Raw genomic sequence first — 17,309 nt, forward strand, 5'->3', positions numbered from 1 at the left:
CATTTCGCATCATTGACAGCTTCCTAATTCTTTGTGTGACTCTTGGGGACACCCTGCACTGTACCTAGCAGGATCTGGGCAGAGGTCACAGGTGAAGGACAGAAACAAGCATCTTAGCAGCTAACAACAAAGCAACCCGGAGCAAGCCCAGCAGACCCAGCAAGCCCAGGCTCTCGCCGACCTGACTGGAGAATGGAAGGTCCAGAGAAGCTGCAGAGTTCTGGACCTTACTACGGCTCCTCACCTTCCGGCAGCAGGCCAGTGGCCTTGGATTCATTCAGATCACAAGCTGGGGGAGGCTGCTGGCTGCGTCCCCAAGCGGGCGCTTGACCAGTGAGCCAAAAATCCTCTTTTGAGTCCTGAAGCTGCATTACAAAGGCATCCCGGGTCTCCAGCAATCCCTACACAAACACAGCTCAAAGACTCCCAACTTCAGGAAGTTTTAGCGTTTCCGGAAACAAATAATTCAGTAATCTGGAATCCAACGTTTAAAACAAATCTGGCTCATCCTTCAGCATTATTTCCAGTAGAACGTAAACAGGGTAAACACACCGGTTTATTTCTTCTGTTCCTCAAGAGAGTAAGTCCTCTGAGTTGGCACACAATGGCTGGAACAGCCTGTTTTATTCTAGAAACACTTTCCCCTGACGCAGAAGAGCTTGTACAGAGAAACAGCCTGGCTAGGGAGGGATCTGGAAAAGACATGCACTTATGGGATATGCCCATCCACATGCAAACATGGAATAGGAAAGCATGCCGCCGCAGTGTGCGCATACACACACACACACACACACACACACACACACACCCTTAAAGGACCTGCCCCGCCCCCCACGCACACTCTCAGGCCCGAGAGCCCAGGCACAGGGAAAGTCAGAAAAGGCCAAGGTAAGAGGACTTGAGACCTTCACTTGACACCAAGCAGGCGGTCCACCAGAGGCAGGATTGTAGGTTGTGGGTCGCTACTGAATACTTGGACTGTGTCCCAGTGGAGCAGGGCGGACCCGACTCTAAGCCGGTAGAGGGTATGGGGCGGGGGCGGGTCCTGGGCGTGGTCGGGGCGGGGCCAGGCGGGCGGCCTCCGGCTGCGAGATCAGCGGGTAGCTGCTCTGGCTGCGCTGTGTGGGCCTTCCGGTGGCGAGTGTGGGTCGAGGCCGCTGCACCCCTGGCAATGGCGCTGCGCGCGGCCGTGTTCGACCTTGATGGGGTCCTGGCTCTGCCCTCGATCGCCGGCGCCCTCAACCGTGCGGAGGAAGCCCTGGCGCTGCCCAGGTAAGGGGACCGGCGCTGCCTCAGCCTCTGGTCCGCACCATAGCGGGCAGGACCCCTGCCTCGGAGGTGCCATTCTGAGCTTCAGCCCTGGGTGAGCATGGCTTTTGGGCCTGAGCTCCGCGAGAGGTCGGAATGATTGCTGGCCCTAAAATAGCAGCGTGCTTAAGTGGACCCATTGTCTTTCTAAATGCTAAGAAATTAAACCCTGCCAAAGACTCCGGAATTGCACCTTACACTGAAAGCTTCCAAAAGGGATGGAATTATCGGCTGCTGCGCTTCCGTTCTCTCGCTTGGCGAGGTTCTTAGAACTTTCCCTGCGATTTACAAAAGGAGAAAGTGCTCTCCCATGGCCTGTGCTACAGGTGTGCTTGGTGTAGCGGAGACCTGCAGGGACAGCCTCAGCCTACGAACAGGGAAATGGGAAAGTGAGCGCGATGTTCAGGATGAGGGTCTGCAGCGTCAGAAAACGCCTGGGCTGCGGAACAGCACAACCGCCAGGCATAGAATTACGCAATGGGGTTGCGGCCGCGGGAAGAGAAAAGGCTGCATACAGAAAGTGTCTGGGGAAACCTGCTAACGTACGCTTGAAATTATTCATTCCAGGTAGATTGGTGAATTTTTTTTTTAATTTTCTATTAATGCTAGACGGTATTGTAAGTGGTTTTACTTTTCTACATTTCTGTATTTTCCCATATCTTTTATTTTCAAACATGTATTACTCCTACAATCAGAAGGAGAGGTGAATATACATTTTAAAAGTCTTTTAAAAAGAGAGAGTAAGATCACAGTGGGAAGGGAAGAAACAGCAAATCCTAAATTACAGGGGAAAGAGAGAAGCAGGCCTGAAGCTGTGCGTCCAGAGTTCGGCCACATCAAGGTTTCTAACATTTTTATGATACCAAGGCCGACAGGGCTCTTTAGCCCTTTATACTGTACAAATCACAGAATGTGTGTATTACACACATCTGCAAACGTGCTGGGTCGAAAGGGGGCTCAAAGTCTCCAGGAACCCCCACTTCTGCAGGTGTGGACGCAGAGGTTGAAGGAGAGTAACATGCTTTGGGTCACAGTTAACCCCCGGCAGCTCTGGAGCCCAGTGTTCTGCACACACACACATACACACACACACACACACACTGTCTCCTCTAACTTCCTTCCTCTCCAGCTTATCATGACTTCGCACCTCCCTCAGTTGCCATTCTGTGACTGGTTCAGTTTGTTGAAGATGAATAAATATATCATTGAGAAACATAAACAAGCAGGCTACAAAGTCCACGATCAGAATAATCACACTCCAGGTAATTAGGAGTTGACTGAGAACCAGACTTGGAAGTGGAGAGTCCCCTCTGAGCCATGCTGCCCAAATCAGGGCATTTGCTTCAGGAGTCTAGAATTCTTATGACCCCAGGTAGGTGCTTATGCCCCTGAGCTATGTCCCTGGCTTTCTTACAATACCAAAGAGGTATCTTAAGATACCAACAGAGGTGAGGAAGGAATAAGGAACTCATTTCCAAGTAGTCCTTTCTAACAATAATGTTGTCTTACTTCATTTTGACTCATAAGTTTGACCTGAGAAAAAGAGGACACCCTAGGCATATAGCTCATCTGTGCAAAGCCTGCCCAGCAAGCTGGACATCATGAATTCGATGCTATAAGGACATGTGACCTCATGTGACCCCCCCAAGCTAGAGTGATAGCAACTTATATCCAAGGCACAGATGTGCAGGTGTTGGCTCCTGAAAGCTGTGGGTGTTCAGACTCAGACTAGGAACACACCTCAGTTCTGACACGTGGGTGGGTGACTGACTTAATCTCTACCTTCCCCTGTTTTTGTTAGGAGTAAATGAGATGACATGTAAGATGGGCACTCAGGTATGCTTTGGATATCTTTTTACTTATAAAAGCATCACCCATGTGTAAATGATGCATTGGGTATATACCATTTATTAGACCCTGCGTTCAAATGATACCTTTGGGACCATGGTTAGAACTGTTCCCAGTTGACATAAAACAGGTCACAGCAAAGCCAACTAAATTCAGGGAGTAGAATACATGACCTTGACCTTATTAATCTATTAGTAAACTGGTGAGAGGCAGGAAACAGAGTCTCATGGTAACACGAAGGGCTTGGGAGCTTGGAAGTCAACAGTTTAGGGTGAGAGAAAGCCTGCTGGGCCTGCAGTAGGAGACAGCAAGACTTGAGCTTGGGGTTGGAGATTCCCTGGCATGGAGCTGAAGAACCTAGGCTGTGGGGGAGCCTGGGAATCTCATACTGAAGTTGTGAGGCGAGGAACACGAGGGATCTTTCTGAGAGCATGGAGATGTTCTAAACGATTTCAAAAACTGTAAAGTTTGCACCACTCTCAGTGGACTCCAAATAATTGACTTATACACTGAAAATGGGAATTGGGTGTGCACCTCAGTAAAGCTGTTTGGTAATGTTGATGCAAAGATGTGGCAGGGCCCCTGCTCAAACAAGAAAGTTGCACAAGGACACAAATGTGTGGTGTCTGTCTTTTTATATTTTGCCCATGGGGTTCAAACTGTGGCACCACCTGCAGCACCATCCCTGCCCCTGGCGTGCTGAGCCAGGGACCATGTCCAGGGGTGGTGGCGCACGCTTGTAATCCCAGTGCTGGGGAGGCTGAAAACAGGAGGATCACTGTGAGTCCGAGCTGCATAGTGAGACTGTGTACCAAATACATATAAATAAGTAAAGTAAATAAATAAATTTTGCTCAGATTGGATCCTCTTTGTTACCTGAGGAAGGCTGGTCTGATGAAGGTACTGACTACTACCAGAAATACAACCCCCAGGTTGGAGGGATTTGTTTCCTATTCAGGGATGGTAAATAGTTACAGCAGTGACAGACTGGTTGGCTTTAATCAGAAAACAGTTCTAGAGGTTAAAAGGCCAAGATGTAGGTGTCAGGGTTGGCTTCTTCTAAGGCCTCTTTCCTTGGTTGTAGGTGACCATCTTCTCCTTGTGTCCCCATGTGATCTTCCTGTGGAAATTTCCTCCTACAGGGACACCAGGCATGCAGGGTTAAGGCTCACCCTGGTGACTTCTTTTCATTTCATGATCTTCTGAAACAGTCTCCTAATACAGTATACAGACATTATGTGATACTAAGCACTAGCATTTTGCTGTAGAGTTTCAGGAGGAGGTTTATTTTGACTCTTAACCCAGGAAACATCTAAAAGTTTAGAAAATGAGACTAAGATAAAATAGTAGCTATATGTGTATAATTGAAACCAGAGAAAAACCTTCAATTCCTTTTGAAGAGTGTCACCTAGAAAGTGGCTCCATGCAGACAGAGATGCCAGCAGCTCACCTTTCTGCCAGCTGTCATCTGTGAATGTAAATCACGTCTGACTGTCTGACCGTGTGCTGCGTGATGGGTCACCAGGATATCTGTGATATGGTTGTTTCTCGTGTCTTTTTTTTTTTTTAATGTATTTAGTGCAGGGTCTACAGGGTCTCACTACTCAGATCATACTCGTAGTGATCCTCCTGTTTTTAGCCTCCCAAGTGCTGGGATTACAGGTGCTAACCACCACATCCAGTCTCAATCACTGTCTCAGTGCACTCCAGGGGTGGGGCTGCATGGCACACCAGGGATCGAACCTTGGTCACTGCACCTGCCTAAGCAGGCGCTTTAGTCTGCTGAGCTATCTGGCTGGCCCTCTTGTGTCTTTCAGGGACTTTCTGAATGATGCTTTCCTGACAGAAGGCATGAGTGGTTCCAGCGCCCGCCTCATGAGAGGAGAGATCACATTTTCCCAGGTGAGAGGACCCCTGGGGGGCATTCTCTGCTGCCTCCTGCCCCTCACCCAATGTAAGCCCCTTGAGGGCAGGGCCCTGTCTTCTTCACCTGTGTGCCCTTTGTGTCTTGTAACTCACAAGACCAACCAGAAGACGAGAGACATCTGAAGGGGCATTCAGGACTGGTTTGCAGCCTCACTGAGCCAACCAGAGGGACATTTCCAAGCCCTTCATGAACTGGGCCAGAGATCACTGCAGCCAGAAAACTTGGAGGACAGAGCCATGGAACCTAGTATCTCAGAAAATGATAGTTCATCATGGTTGTCACGGTCACTGGATTCACAGATGCCTGGCAGATAAGGACTGTGTCCTTCTGGGTGGGCCTGGGTGGGCCATGGAGGTGCAGGATGACCTTGGCTCCCTCCAGTCCCTGGCCCTTTCTTTTGGGGCGCTGTTCTGCTCTGATTTCGTGCTGCCAGGAATGAAGCGATCCTGCCGGGTTCCACCCTGCACCACAACATTCCTGACTTGGCGCTGCCGATCACAGACTAAAACTTACAAAACTGTGAAGCGCATACACCTCTCCTCCATTAAGATGTAGTTGTCAAGTATCTTGTCCCAGGAGTGCAGTATAATAGGGGGGTTGGGAGTCGGCGACCAGGGTCTGAATCGTAGGTCCCACTTGCAGACCCTGCGACCACTGCAGGTTACTTCATTTTCCAGAGTCTCGGTTGTGCCTTCTGTAAGGCGGAGTGATAGCACTACTCATCTCGTGGTGCCAGGAAACATGGAAATGCTTAATGCGGGCGGCTAATACATAGTAGGCACTCAGTAAGTGGGAGTGTTTCTCGGTAGTGTAACGTCAGGTACTTCCAACAAAGTAAACAGAATCTAACACCACTTGAGTTCTCTGTCAGTGCTTCTCTAAGAAAATAAGATATTGAGAATCTGCTTATAAGCACCCAATTTAAAAATGTTATATTTTGAAAAATGTTAATAAATCCCATCTCTTTGCTAGAGAATTCAGGACCCACTGTGACAGACAGTAGAGTCTTTCCTTGTTTGCGTAGGTGAATGTGACATCAGTGTGGGGAGTGTTACAGGACGACTGTGGTGATGATACAGGAACAAACACTGCTGAAGTTTTCATCAATTGAAAAAACAGTGATAATTCTAGGAATGGCAGGGAAGAGAGAAGTGCTGTGTATTTTTAGTGAATGCAGGGATTTTCGGAGAGTTTCTAGAAGTCAGCATGAAACCCCATGCCCCACTCAGACCCTTCAGTGGTCTTTGTGGCTTCTGTGACTGAGTGACACTTCCACGAAGCCCACACGGGTCGAGAACGACATCTGAGAAGCTGTGTGCTGCTGTGATAAAGTCTCCTTGAGCTTGAACTGTCCTGAAAAGTCAGATCCTAGAAGTGACCGTCACCTTTCGACTGTACATTTGTGTAGACTGTGGAAACAAAAGCGCACACGTAGTGTTCCGGTGGATGATTTTCACAAACTGAATGTACGTAGGCCATCAGCACCCAGGTCAAGACAGAAAGCCCGAGCATGCGCCCGGTGGACCCCACCCGCCCCAGTCACGCCCACCTGGCTTCTATCCCAGCACCACTCTTGCCTGTTTGGGGAGTTGTATGAGTGGACTTACATGGACAAGGCCTTGTGTGTCTGAGTTCGTGTGCTCAGCATCACGCGTGGGGTTCACAGAGCCGTGACACGCAGCGGTAGGGAGTGTTCTTCCACTGCTGCAGGGCATTCCACAGCGTGACTGTGTCTCAGTCCGCTGACCCACTGTGTTCCTAGTGGGTATCGGTAAGTGTTCACTTGGTGGTCTCACATAGCCTACTGCTATGATGGTGGGCCTAACCCACAAATCATCCTGCTGTAGTGAGTGTGGTAGCTTGCTGGGGCCATGGCTGCCGCTTTAGCAAATCAGCACAGGCTGGGTAACTTTGACACAAATATTTACTTCTCGCAGTTCTTCAGGCTGGAAAATCCAAGATCCACACAGGGTTTATGTCTGGGCAGGACTCTCCTCCTAGTTTCTTGTTGTATCCTCACACGGTGAAAAGCGAAAAGAGAAGAAAGCTTCCTTTGTCTTTCTATAAGGGCGCCTGTTCCACTCAGGGGGGCTCCCACTCACTGGGGCTCCATGGTCCTGATTCGCTCGCCTCAGAGTCCCACCTCCACACACCACCACCTTGCAGAGGAATGCTTCCACAGGTGCATTTTCAGAGCCACACAAATAGTTAATCCAGAGTGACACACTGAGCGGCTTAAACAGAAGAAATTTCTTGCAACTCCTTAGGCTGGAAGTTAGCACCGTGAACACACCACAAGGCTGCTTTTTTCTGACTTCTCTCTTACTTGCAGATGGTGGCCTTCTGGTGGCACCCACTCTTGGCTTTCTGTGTGTGTGTGTGTGTGTGTGTGTGTGTGTGTGTGTGTGTGTGTGTGCTTCATAGCCCTAGAGTGAAACACCTGAGGCATTTATTTATATAGAGAAAAAAATAACTCACATATCTAAAGATTTCAGTCCAACACCGAACAGCCCCACGAGCTGGGACATTGGCAAGGGCCAGCATCGTGACCGACGCTCAGTACACAAAACCTCTTACAACAGGCAACAGGAAGCAGAAGACAGAGGGCAGATTATGGGAGTCCACAGCCTGCTTAGGGGCATGCCCGAGTGACCTAAGGACCTGCCGCTACGCTGTCCTCCCAGCAGCTCCATCACCTCCCAACAGAACTACCCTGAGGCCCAGGACTAGCCATGGACTTCAGGGGACAGGGCCCCTATGCTAGTCATAGCAGTGTGTCTCCGTCCAGCTGTCTTCTTGTTAGGAGGGCATCAGTTCTACTGGGTTAGAACCCAGCCCAGGGACCTCATTATACCTGAATTCTCTCTACAGAGACCTTTCCTCTAAATATATCTTAATGTATATTTGGTTAGCACATCAGATGTGTGCATTTTGAAGGGACATAACTCAAGCCTGTAACAGTGGGTGCTTTTATTATTTTATTATTATTTTATTATCTGGGGCTTGTTAGTATGTGAATGTTCCTGCCCTCCCCATAGAGTACTGAAATCATCACCCTAAGGTGGTGGTCTTAGGATAAGAAGCTTTTGGGAAGAGTGGAAACCTTAGCAAGGGTCCTAGGAAAGAGACCCCAGAGGGCCAGCTGGCCCCTTCTGCCTTGTGAGGAAAGTAAGAAGCCTGCCGCGCACCCCGCTCCCCTGGCTCTGAAGCAGGAAATGACGGTGAGACAGGGATGTTCCGAGTAGTGCCACCATGACAATGCTGCTGGGTCCCTCAATCCAGCCGCACTGCTGGGAGTGGGTGTGTGGGTAGTTTCTGGTGTGCGAATGTTAAGAAAAGTATAGCTGAGAATATTTTGTCCACGTCTTCGGGGGAGCCCACATGGACCTTCCCAGTGGACGCATACCCAGGAGCAGCACTGTGGGTCACAGGGAATGCGTATGTGTGGATTTAGTAGAGATGGTCACAGCTCTTCTAGTGTCTACAACCACGGACATGCCCCCTGCTTCACCCCCACAGTGGGTGCCACTCATGGAAGAAAGCTGCAGAAAGCGCTCCGAGGCCTCTGGAATCCACCTCCCTGAGAATTTCTCCATACACCAGATCTTCGACAAGGCAATTTCAGCAAGAAGTATCAACCGCCCCATGCTGCAGGCCGTGCAGGCTCTCAGGAAGAAGGGTAAGGCTCCTGTGCCGGCTGCTCGCTGGCCCGACTGCAAGGGCCAGGGCCCAGAGACAGCTAAACGTGTCTTGAAATCTTTGGTCTTCTGGGCCCTGATGGAAATCCACCCTTAAAACTGGACCCCAAGATGAATTTTATCAAATGCCAAAACCAGCACCATTCGAATACTTGGAAAAATGACAGAATTTGATCTAATGAGGCAATTTGTGTCAGCGACTGCCTTATGAGCATTTCTCTGTCCTTGCGCTGGTCCTAGACATGACAAGAATGATTTACAATTTTGTCACAGGTTTTAAAATAAGGCTTTTTAAGTAGCTGTGATTCGCTTGCCCTGTGGGCATCAGAGTAACTGAGCAGCGACCTGGCTGGCACAAGCTTAGATCCTGTGAATGACCTCAGACAACCGATTACATTCATCCAGTAGTATTTATTAGTGTCAGCGCCTGGTACTTCTCCACAGGCACGTGTGATGTCATCACGCTCTCTAATCTGCAGGCTCACGTGGCTGAGGCTGTGCCACCTGTCTTAGTCCAATTTGTGCCGCTCTAACAATAACTGGACCAGGTCCTGTGGAAATGACAGAGGCTAACTGTCTCCCATGGTCAGGAGCCCACGCCTGCTAGGTCTTTCATGTCACATCATTCCATGCCAGCAGCAGAAGCACAGGGCAGCTCAATGCAGCCTCGGGCATTTTCCGTCTGCATTAAACCATCTGCAGTGGGAGAGCCCTCGAGTCTGCTCACCTCACGCAGTCGCACTGGGGACTAATTTGCAGCACAGGCCTTTGGGGGTCCCTTAAAGTTACAGCACCACCTCAAGTCCATAGTCCCCTTCCCGTTGGTGAAGGGGCCTCAGCATTAGCTCATCTGTGGCCTGCTGCTGACGTCACTCGGTTGTCCCCCTGGCTGGTCAGGAGGTAGAGCGGCCTCTACTTACACCTGTCTGGTGTTGGAATGGTAATGCATGTCCTGTTGGCCAAAGTCAGACATGCGGCCAGGTGGGGTTTGCAGCAGGACAGATGACAAGGAACACTGGACAGTGACCACATGGCTCTGGCAGCTTGTGCCTGAGCTTCAGTTTGCGCATCCATAAGTCTGGGTTTCAGATAGTCCCTGCTCACCCAAGAAGTGCGAGAGACTGGATGAGGTGAGGAGTGTTAAGCCTTTGATCCAGTGAGCTGGCGCATGTGAGAATGCTGATGGACAAGGGCCTGGCCCGCCCCTATCTTCTGAGAGCCCTTATCCCCCCAGCTCACCCTAGACTCTGCCAAGAGGTAGTCCTGGATGCAGACCATTCTTCTCCAGCTTGTCAACTGAAAGCTGGATATGCGGAAGAGGACCTCAGTGAGCAGGACTTTGCTCGGCCCCGTTATTGGTGCCCCCTTGTGGGCCTTCTGGGGCATCTTGAACAGGGCCAACTTCTGTAGTTGGTTGGTTCACTGGTAATGCTTTGCACAGGATTTAAAACCTGCATGCTCACCAACAACTGGCTGGATGACAGAGCCCAGAGAGGTGAGCTGGCCCAGATGATGTGTGAGCTGAGCCCGCACTTTGACCTCCTGTTGGAGTCGTGCCAGGTCGGGATGCTCAAGCCTGAGCCACAGATCTACAAGCTTGTCCTGGACACCCTGAAGGCCAGTCCCAGTGAGGTACGTAGATGCTTCTGCTCCGGAGACAGGACTATATACCCAGATATACCACAACCAGACACGCTGAGGAGTTTATGTTTGGGGTCTGGCAGAACAGTTCTCAATATATTTTTCCCAGGCTAGGACTTCTCCTAAAGGATTTTTTTAACCCATTTTTCAGTCCAGAAAGTTCTACCAGAGGTGAGCATCTGGCCTCTGTGGATGTGTCTTTTGTCAGATTTTGGTCAAAGCAAGTATGATCAAAAGCTATTAGACTAGCACTCTCCATTTACTAACAGAGATAGAGATGCTGGGAGATTTCGCTGCAGTCACAAAGCTACGTAAGATCACTCCATTGGGGACAAGCAGGGCCAGGTTCACATAAGCTCTAATGTTCAAATGGTGGTTGGACCACAACTTAATTCTTTTCTTCACATTCTGCCCTTGTTTTGCTCCTCAGGACAAGCCCTGAGCCCTGTCTCTGGTCCCTTCCTGCCCAGCCCCAGGGCCACAGCCTTTCTTCTAGGAGATACAGCTTCGGGCTTAAGGGCATACGCATACACCAGTCTTCTTTTTCTTGGCTTTGGGTAGATGAGTTGCTCAGAATTTGGCCCCTGTCCTAGATTATAAATAAACACATTCATGCTTTCTTCTATAACTTTTAAGGTCTTTTTATCCTTCTTTTCAAGTTTAAATCTTTGATCCATTCAAAATTTATTTTGGGATAAAATGTGAAGCAGTGTTCTACTTTTTTCCCCGGTTAACCAACCAAGGCCATTCAGTAACCTTCCTCACTGGCTCCTTTATTAGAAACTAAATTCTCTTTTGTATTTGAGTCTACATTTAGACTCCCTTATACTTCACAGGTATTTCTGTTCCTTTTCGAATACCAGACACTTCTGCTTTTTTGTAGGTTCATAATTTGTTTATTACCTGCCATCACAGAGTTTTTCACAGGCACCTTTGTAGCTGTCGATTTTTCTGCATGAGTTTTAATACCCTCTGCATGAGCTCATATCCTTCCCAGTCTTTTTGGAGCTGCACAACTGGCTGCAACCAGTAGGTGAATGGGGACTTTTGCAGGCCTATCTGTGCGCTTATGTAATTAAGTGTTTCTAATTCTAAGAGTAAGTGAAAACACTCAGTAGAATATCTGCATCGTAAAATCTCTCCTCTGCACTTACTATTTCTTCCTGAGGATTCCTCCCTTTCTGTCACATGAGCATCTTCTGAGTGACAACCACACTGTTTCCCATGTAGGTTGTTTTCCTAGACGACTTTGGGTCTAATCTGAAGCCCGCTCGGGACTTGGGAATGGTCACCATCCTCTCCCGTGACACCGACGCAGCCCTGAAGGAGCTGGAGAAAGTAACCAGGGTGCAGGTAATGTCCTGTGTGAGCAAAGCGGGGCTTCCCTGCTCCCCCTGTGTCAGTGAGAGAAAGCGTTGAGCAGCAGGCCAGAGTTCTTGGTGCCCCGGGCTCAGTACAGGATCCCCCGGGCTCAGTGCAGGATCCCAGGTGCCTCCATAGGGGGCCGCTTGCCCAGCTGTGGAGAACACAGTGCCCTAAAGATCACCTTGTCCCTTCCTCTGCTGTCAGGGAACAGTAAACGCTCAGCACAAGCATTTAAACTCCTCTGTGTCTGAAGAACCAGACAAGAATAAGGCAGGCCTTCACCTTGCTCTTTAGAAATTCTCTTATAAAATTCTTTCTTCTTCCCTCTCCTTTTCCTTCTCCTATTCTTCCTCCTCTTCTTCTTCCTCCTCTTTCTCTTCACCTTATCTTTCTTCTTCTCTTTATTTCCCTTCTCCTGTTTCTTCTTTTTTGTTCTAAGACATGTGTTGTCCAGGCTGGTTCTGACCACCTGGACTCAAGGGGTCTCCCTGCCTCAGCCTCCTAGATAGCCAAAACTAAAGGTACGTTACACTGCATGAAAATACTTCCTGTGAAGACCACGGTCCTTAGCTGGTCTGCAGGGCATGCCACCCATTCAGCCCTACCTGGCCCACATTGGCCACCTGACAGACAGAGGGCAGCTCTTATGTAGCAACTGGGCCTCACCCAGGAGGACAGAGCAGGCTTAATGGTGCCCCTGGGCTGCCAGGGGACCAGCCGGCACCTCAAGTAGAGGCACCTGTCCTCTGCCTTGCCCTGAGGTCTGGGCTCACACGGAGCCTACAGGGCAGACCTTCTCCAGCTCTGCACTGGCGTAGGCCCTGGCTCCTGGGGGATGAGGGCAGAGGAGACCAGGGCCCTGGCTGTGTTCTCAGTAATCCCTGTATAGGAGCCCTGGCCTCGGCACCCACAGATCGTGCCTGTACTTGGAGATAGGGTTCTTGAAAGAGGAGGTTAAATTAGAATGAAGTCAGGGGTGGGCTCCTACCCAGTCGGCTAGAGTCCATGAAAAAAGAGGAGGTAACGTCCAGATGGGGGCAGAGGACAGACTGTGTGAAAACACGGTGAGGTGACCAGCTACGGCTAAGGTGAGAGGCCTCAGGAGAAACCAGCCCGCCTGTGCCCCCAGAGCTATGAGCAAAGAAATGTTGAAGCTGCCCAGTCTGTGGTGCTTGGTGATAGCTCCTGAGCAAGCAAACACCAACGCCCCTGGGAGTTCCATTTTGGCCTAGTGAAGGACACATGTTCCCCAGAGGCACACGGTGCTGGGGCAGCAGCTGCCTCGTGAGCTGCCGGCTATCTGAGGAACTGCTGTGGAGACAGTGCTGTTTCAGTTGGCACCTCAGGGGTTTTGAGCATGCATTGCTCCTTTCTTGTATGAAAAAAGCCAGGACTTTCTCCTGCCTTCCCTCAGGGACAGTGATTGACACAGATTCCGCTATTTTGGGCTTGGGGCCTCCGAGGTCACACCACACACCTGGCCAGAAGAGGGAGGGCCACAGAATGTAGAGAACCTGGTTTCACAACCAGGTTGGGAGGTTGCATTTCGATGGCCAGAACCCATTCACAAGAAGGGAGGCAGGAGATGGGAGCCCAGCTTTCCCAGAAGGGTGGGGTTACCAGCAGCGCTCAGGAAGCTAAGGCAAAGGTGACCCTGGGCTGTCTCACAGGAGTCCTACCCTCTCTCAGGGAATGGCTCCTGGGAGGAAGTGCTCTACCGCTCTATCTCTACTTTGTACTTCTAGCTCCTCCAAATTGCAGCCCCTGTGCCAGTCGCTTGCAGCCCCAGTGACATGAGCCATGGGTATGTGACCGTAAAGGTAAGTCCCAGAGGATGCCTACAGAGGCATTTGTGGATGCCCACCATCTTCCAGGAACAACATTTCCTGTGAGTCTCATTCGTTAGAACTTGATAGGAGACAGGCTCCCTACCTCAGATGCCCTACCCCTATGACTTGTTAGTCCAACCCCATGGAACGGCAGGCCAAGGGGCCTTGAGAAGCCCAGCACACCGAGGTCTGGGCATATCTGGCCTGTGTTCTGGGTCCTAGAAAATATTTCATTCAAGTATTTAGGGAGCACTCTGTGTGCCAGGCATGGGCTGGGTACTGAAGGGCAGCAATGAACAGGGAAACCACGGGGCACTACAGGAGAAGGCCACTATAGCGCCAAGCAGCCAGGGGCATGGTGCAGCCCGGGCTGTGTGCACCAGGCCCCGAATCCTGACCAGGCCAGCCCATCTGTGCAAGAGCTCAGGGGGTCTTCATGGCATCCCTTGAGGACTTTTCTCCCTTTGCCTTTGGCTCCACATAAACGGATGGAAAGCAATCTACAGCGGCTGCATCACTGCGAGTGTCCTGGTAGGACTGAGGGTAGCAAAGCCTGAAAATAATTCCTATTTCAGAAACAAATAGCTTTAGGCAGCATCCCATATCAATGGAATTGTGCACACTACCATGAATATTATGGTCTGTTTTGCCGGCACACAACCAGATGCCAGCAAAACAGCAAGCGGAACCCTTCCAATCAGGAGGTGGTTTGGAGAGGAAGGCCACCTCGGTCTTTCTGTAGATACCTACCCCATGCCCTTCGTGTCACAGGGAGAGCACAGATCAGCCAGTGTCCGTGCCCAGCCAACTTCATCTACACTGAGGTCTTTTGCTGAGAAAGCTGGGTCACATGAGATCTGGTGGCCCAGTGATGTGGCCCTGGCCAGGTCTGCAGAGGAGTGTCCACTCCATCTGGCCTGACAGAGCCATGGTGGTCACTGCCTCTCCCCTCTTTCCCGGCAGCCTGGAGTTCGTCTGCACTTCGTGGAGCTGGGCTCTGGCCCTGCTGTGTGCCTCTGCCATGGGTTTCCTGAGAGTTGGTTCTCTTGGAGGTACCAGGTAAGGGAAACTAAGGGAGACCAGGCCACCCCAGCTGGGGAGAGAGGAGAAGAAACTGATCCTTGGCGGCACCCTTCGCCACCTGCTAGGAAAGCGTTGGAGTGAGTATAGACATCTGAGAGGGCTTTGCCAGCAAAGGGGCACTCCTAAGTACCTGTGGCCCAGATGCAGGGCACAAACCCCGCCACTGTTTACGGCATCCCCAGCAGCCAGGTTCCTTCCAGCACCATGGTGAAGAGGCTGGGTAGTGCAGTAGGGTATGTGGGATGGAGCCATTGGCAGGAAGAGGGACAGGGAGAAGCAAGCACATGATGTCAGCTTGCACTGTGCGACCATGCCGCAGCGTGCCTGTTTGCTTTCCAGATCCCTGCTCTGGCCCACGCAGGCTACCGGGTCCTAGCGATGGACATGAAAGGCTATGGCGACTCATCCTCCCCTCCTGGTAGGTTGATGTCCTGCAGCTGGTCTGTGTGGTCCTGTGTATGCCCGTCCCCATGCTTCACCTCCTGCATGGTGCTGTCCCAGGGCAGGGCAGGGCAGGGCAGGGCAGCTTGTCTTCCAGGGGTCCCTTGCCTTCCCTGCAGTGTCTGGTGTCACTGCACTTTGGGTCCCAGATGTTCCCCAAAGAAGTTGAAGACCCATTCCCGAGGGAGCCTCATCCCAGCCAGTGTTGTAGGACATGAGCAGCACCACACTTCTCCAGAAATTTTCTTACCTTGCAAGACTGAAAGCTGAATTCATTAAGTAACAACTCAGTTGCTTCCCCCCCCCCCAGCATCTGCAGCCCACGTTCTACTTTGTCTCTGTGGGTTTGAACCTTCCAGGTCCCTGTCAGGGGTGCAAACATGCAGCGCTTGCACCTTGGGCCTGGTTTAGCTCACTTGGCGTGCTGTGCTCCGGGGTCTCCGTGAGCTCGTGTGTTGCTGGCTCCCTTCTTGGTTAAGCTGAATGCTGTTTCATTGTGAGCATCTACCATATCCATTCATCCACCAAAGAGCTCTAGGGCTGCTTCCGCCTTCTGGCGACCTTGCATAGTCCTACTGTGAGCACAGGGTGCACATACCTACTCAGTTACTACGTTCTGACTTTTAGGGTATGTGTCCAGAAGTAGAATGACTGGATTATGTGGTGATTTAGAGGATGGGTTCTTAAGGCATTGTCTGTGGGTCCCAGTGGGAATCTACCCAAGGATGGGCATTTGGCACCCACAGCCCCTGAGACCGCAGACAGGCTAGCGACCCCTTTCCTGGTGAGAGGAGTCCTTTAGAGGTGTCCTCAGCACAGCGAGTGTGATCCTCACCTTGGAGGCAGGCATGCAGAGCAGCCAGGCGTGGGCATGTTTCCTAGGCGCTCTGAGCGTCAGGGATGGGGTTGGTGCAGGCTTAGTGAGCCACACCCCCTGCCAGCCCTGTGATCACACCCAGCGCATCTGGCTGTGGCGTCTGTTGACTTGGCCTTGGCCCCGAGCACGTCGTGTTAGGGGCGCCGTCCCCTCAAGGTGGTGATGGTGGCCCAGCCTACCAGGCCTCTTGAATAATGCAGCACTTTAGATGAATGGTCAGCCTCCAGCTCAGCCATCTGGGGAGGCCAGCTAAGGGCTTCCAGTTTGTAATTTAACCATTAAAACATTTTATTTTTATTCACCTATAGCTCAGCCTTCTGGGAATGTCACAGGCACAGCTTGTAATACCATTTAGTGGGGGGCTGGAGAGATGGCTCAGTGGTCTAAAGCACCTACTTGGAACAAGCTTGGCAAAGCACAGGGACCGCGGTTCGATCCTCCAGCACCACATGCCAGCCAGCCGCGCCCCCTGGTGGGCTGAGCTGGCCACACACACACACACACACACACACACACACACACACACACACACACAATAAATAAATAAATGTTTAAAAAAAATACCATTTAGTGTGGACACTAGCACATTATAAAAAGGGAACAATCCACGATTAACGTGTTAGTACCCCTTGAACTGGAGCTGTCCTGCACAAACTGCGACTGTGGGCTCGCCCTAACGTGTTCACATTCACATTTCTTTCTCTCTCCCTTCCTCTCTCTCTTTTTTCCTCTCGCCCCCGCTTTTCTTTCTCCATCTCTTCCTTCTTTCCATACACATACTCTCTTTTGGAAAACCATAATCTGAATATTACTTATTGCTGAAAGATTAAATATGAGTTCTAAAAGCAAGCATCATGATTTGGAATATACAACATGTCCATCTCTGAAAACTTACATGCACATTTCGTATCATTTCATGATAGACTTTAGGCTTAAAATTCTTTTTTTATAAAATTTTGAAGCCCCTGTGCCACTTACTAGAAGCTTCTGCTGTTGCTGTGAAGACATCTCTCGGCCATTGGTCTATGAATCTTCCTATCTAGTCTTTTTTTCCCCTTAGTTTTGACACTATTAGGATCTTTTATTTACTTGTTCTGTGTTCTGAAATTGTATGATGTTGTGCTCCAACATAGGTCTTTCCCATTCATTTGGTGAATATAAATATCGCTCAGTTCTTAGAACTTTTGTTAAATTAATTCTTTGAACCACTTCTTCTGTTTTTCTCTATTTTTAATTCTTGCCTTTTCTTTTTGCCTTCTAAAATTGCTATTACTGTTAAAATGTTCCTACTC

At 50.3% G+C, this 17,309-nt stretch overlaps 1 protein-coding gene across 1 annotated transcript in view; it reads left to right on the top strand.

The window, feature by feature from the left end:
- Positions 1–1,065: 1,065 nt before the first annotated feature.
- Ephx2 (epoxide hydrolase 2) overlaps positions 1,066–17,309 on the top strand; it is a 37,674-nt gene continuing 21,430 nt past the window's right edge. The window contains 8 exon segments of the mRNA XM_023714696.1: positions 1,066–1,272; positions 4,974–5,058; positions 8,603–8,762; positions 10,223–10,413; positions 11,653–11,775; positions 13,533–13,607; positions 14,580–14,675; positions 15,039–15,117. Of these exon segments, the coding sequence (XP_023570464.1) occupies positions 1,172–1,272; positions 4,974–5,058; positions 8,603–8,762; positions 10,223–10,413; positions 11,653–11,775; positions 13,533–13,607; positions 14,580–14,675; positions 15,039–15,117 (910 nt within the window). The 5' untranslated portion in view covers positions 1,066–1,171.

This window comes from Octodon degus, unplaced genomic scaffold (assembly GCF_000260255.1).
Source record: "Octodon degus isolate 3935 unplaced genomic scaffold, OctDeg1.0 scaffold00036, whole genome shotgun sequence".
Taxonomy (NCBI): domain Eukaryota; kingdom Metazoa; phylum Chordata; class Mammalia; order Rodentia; family Octodontidae; genus Octodon; species Octodon degus.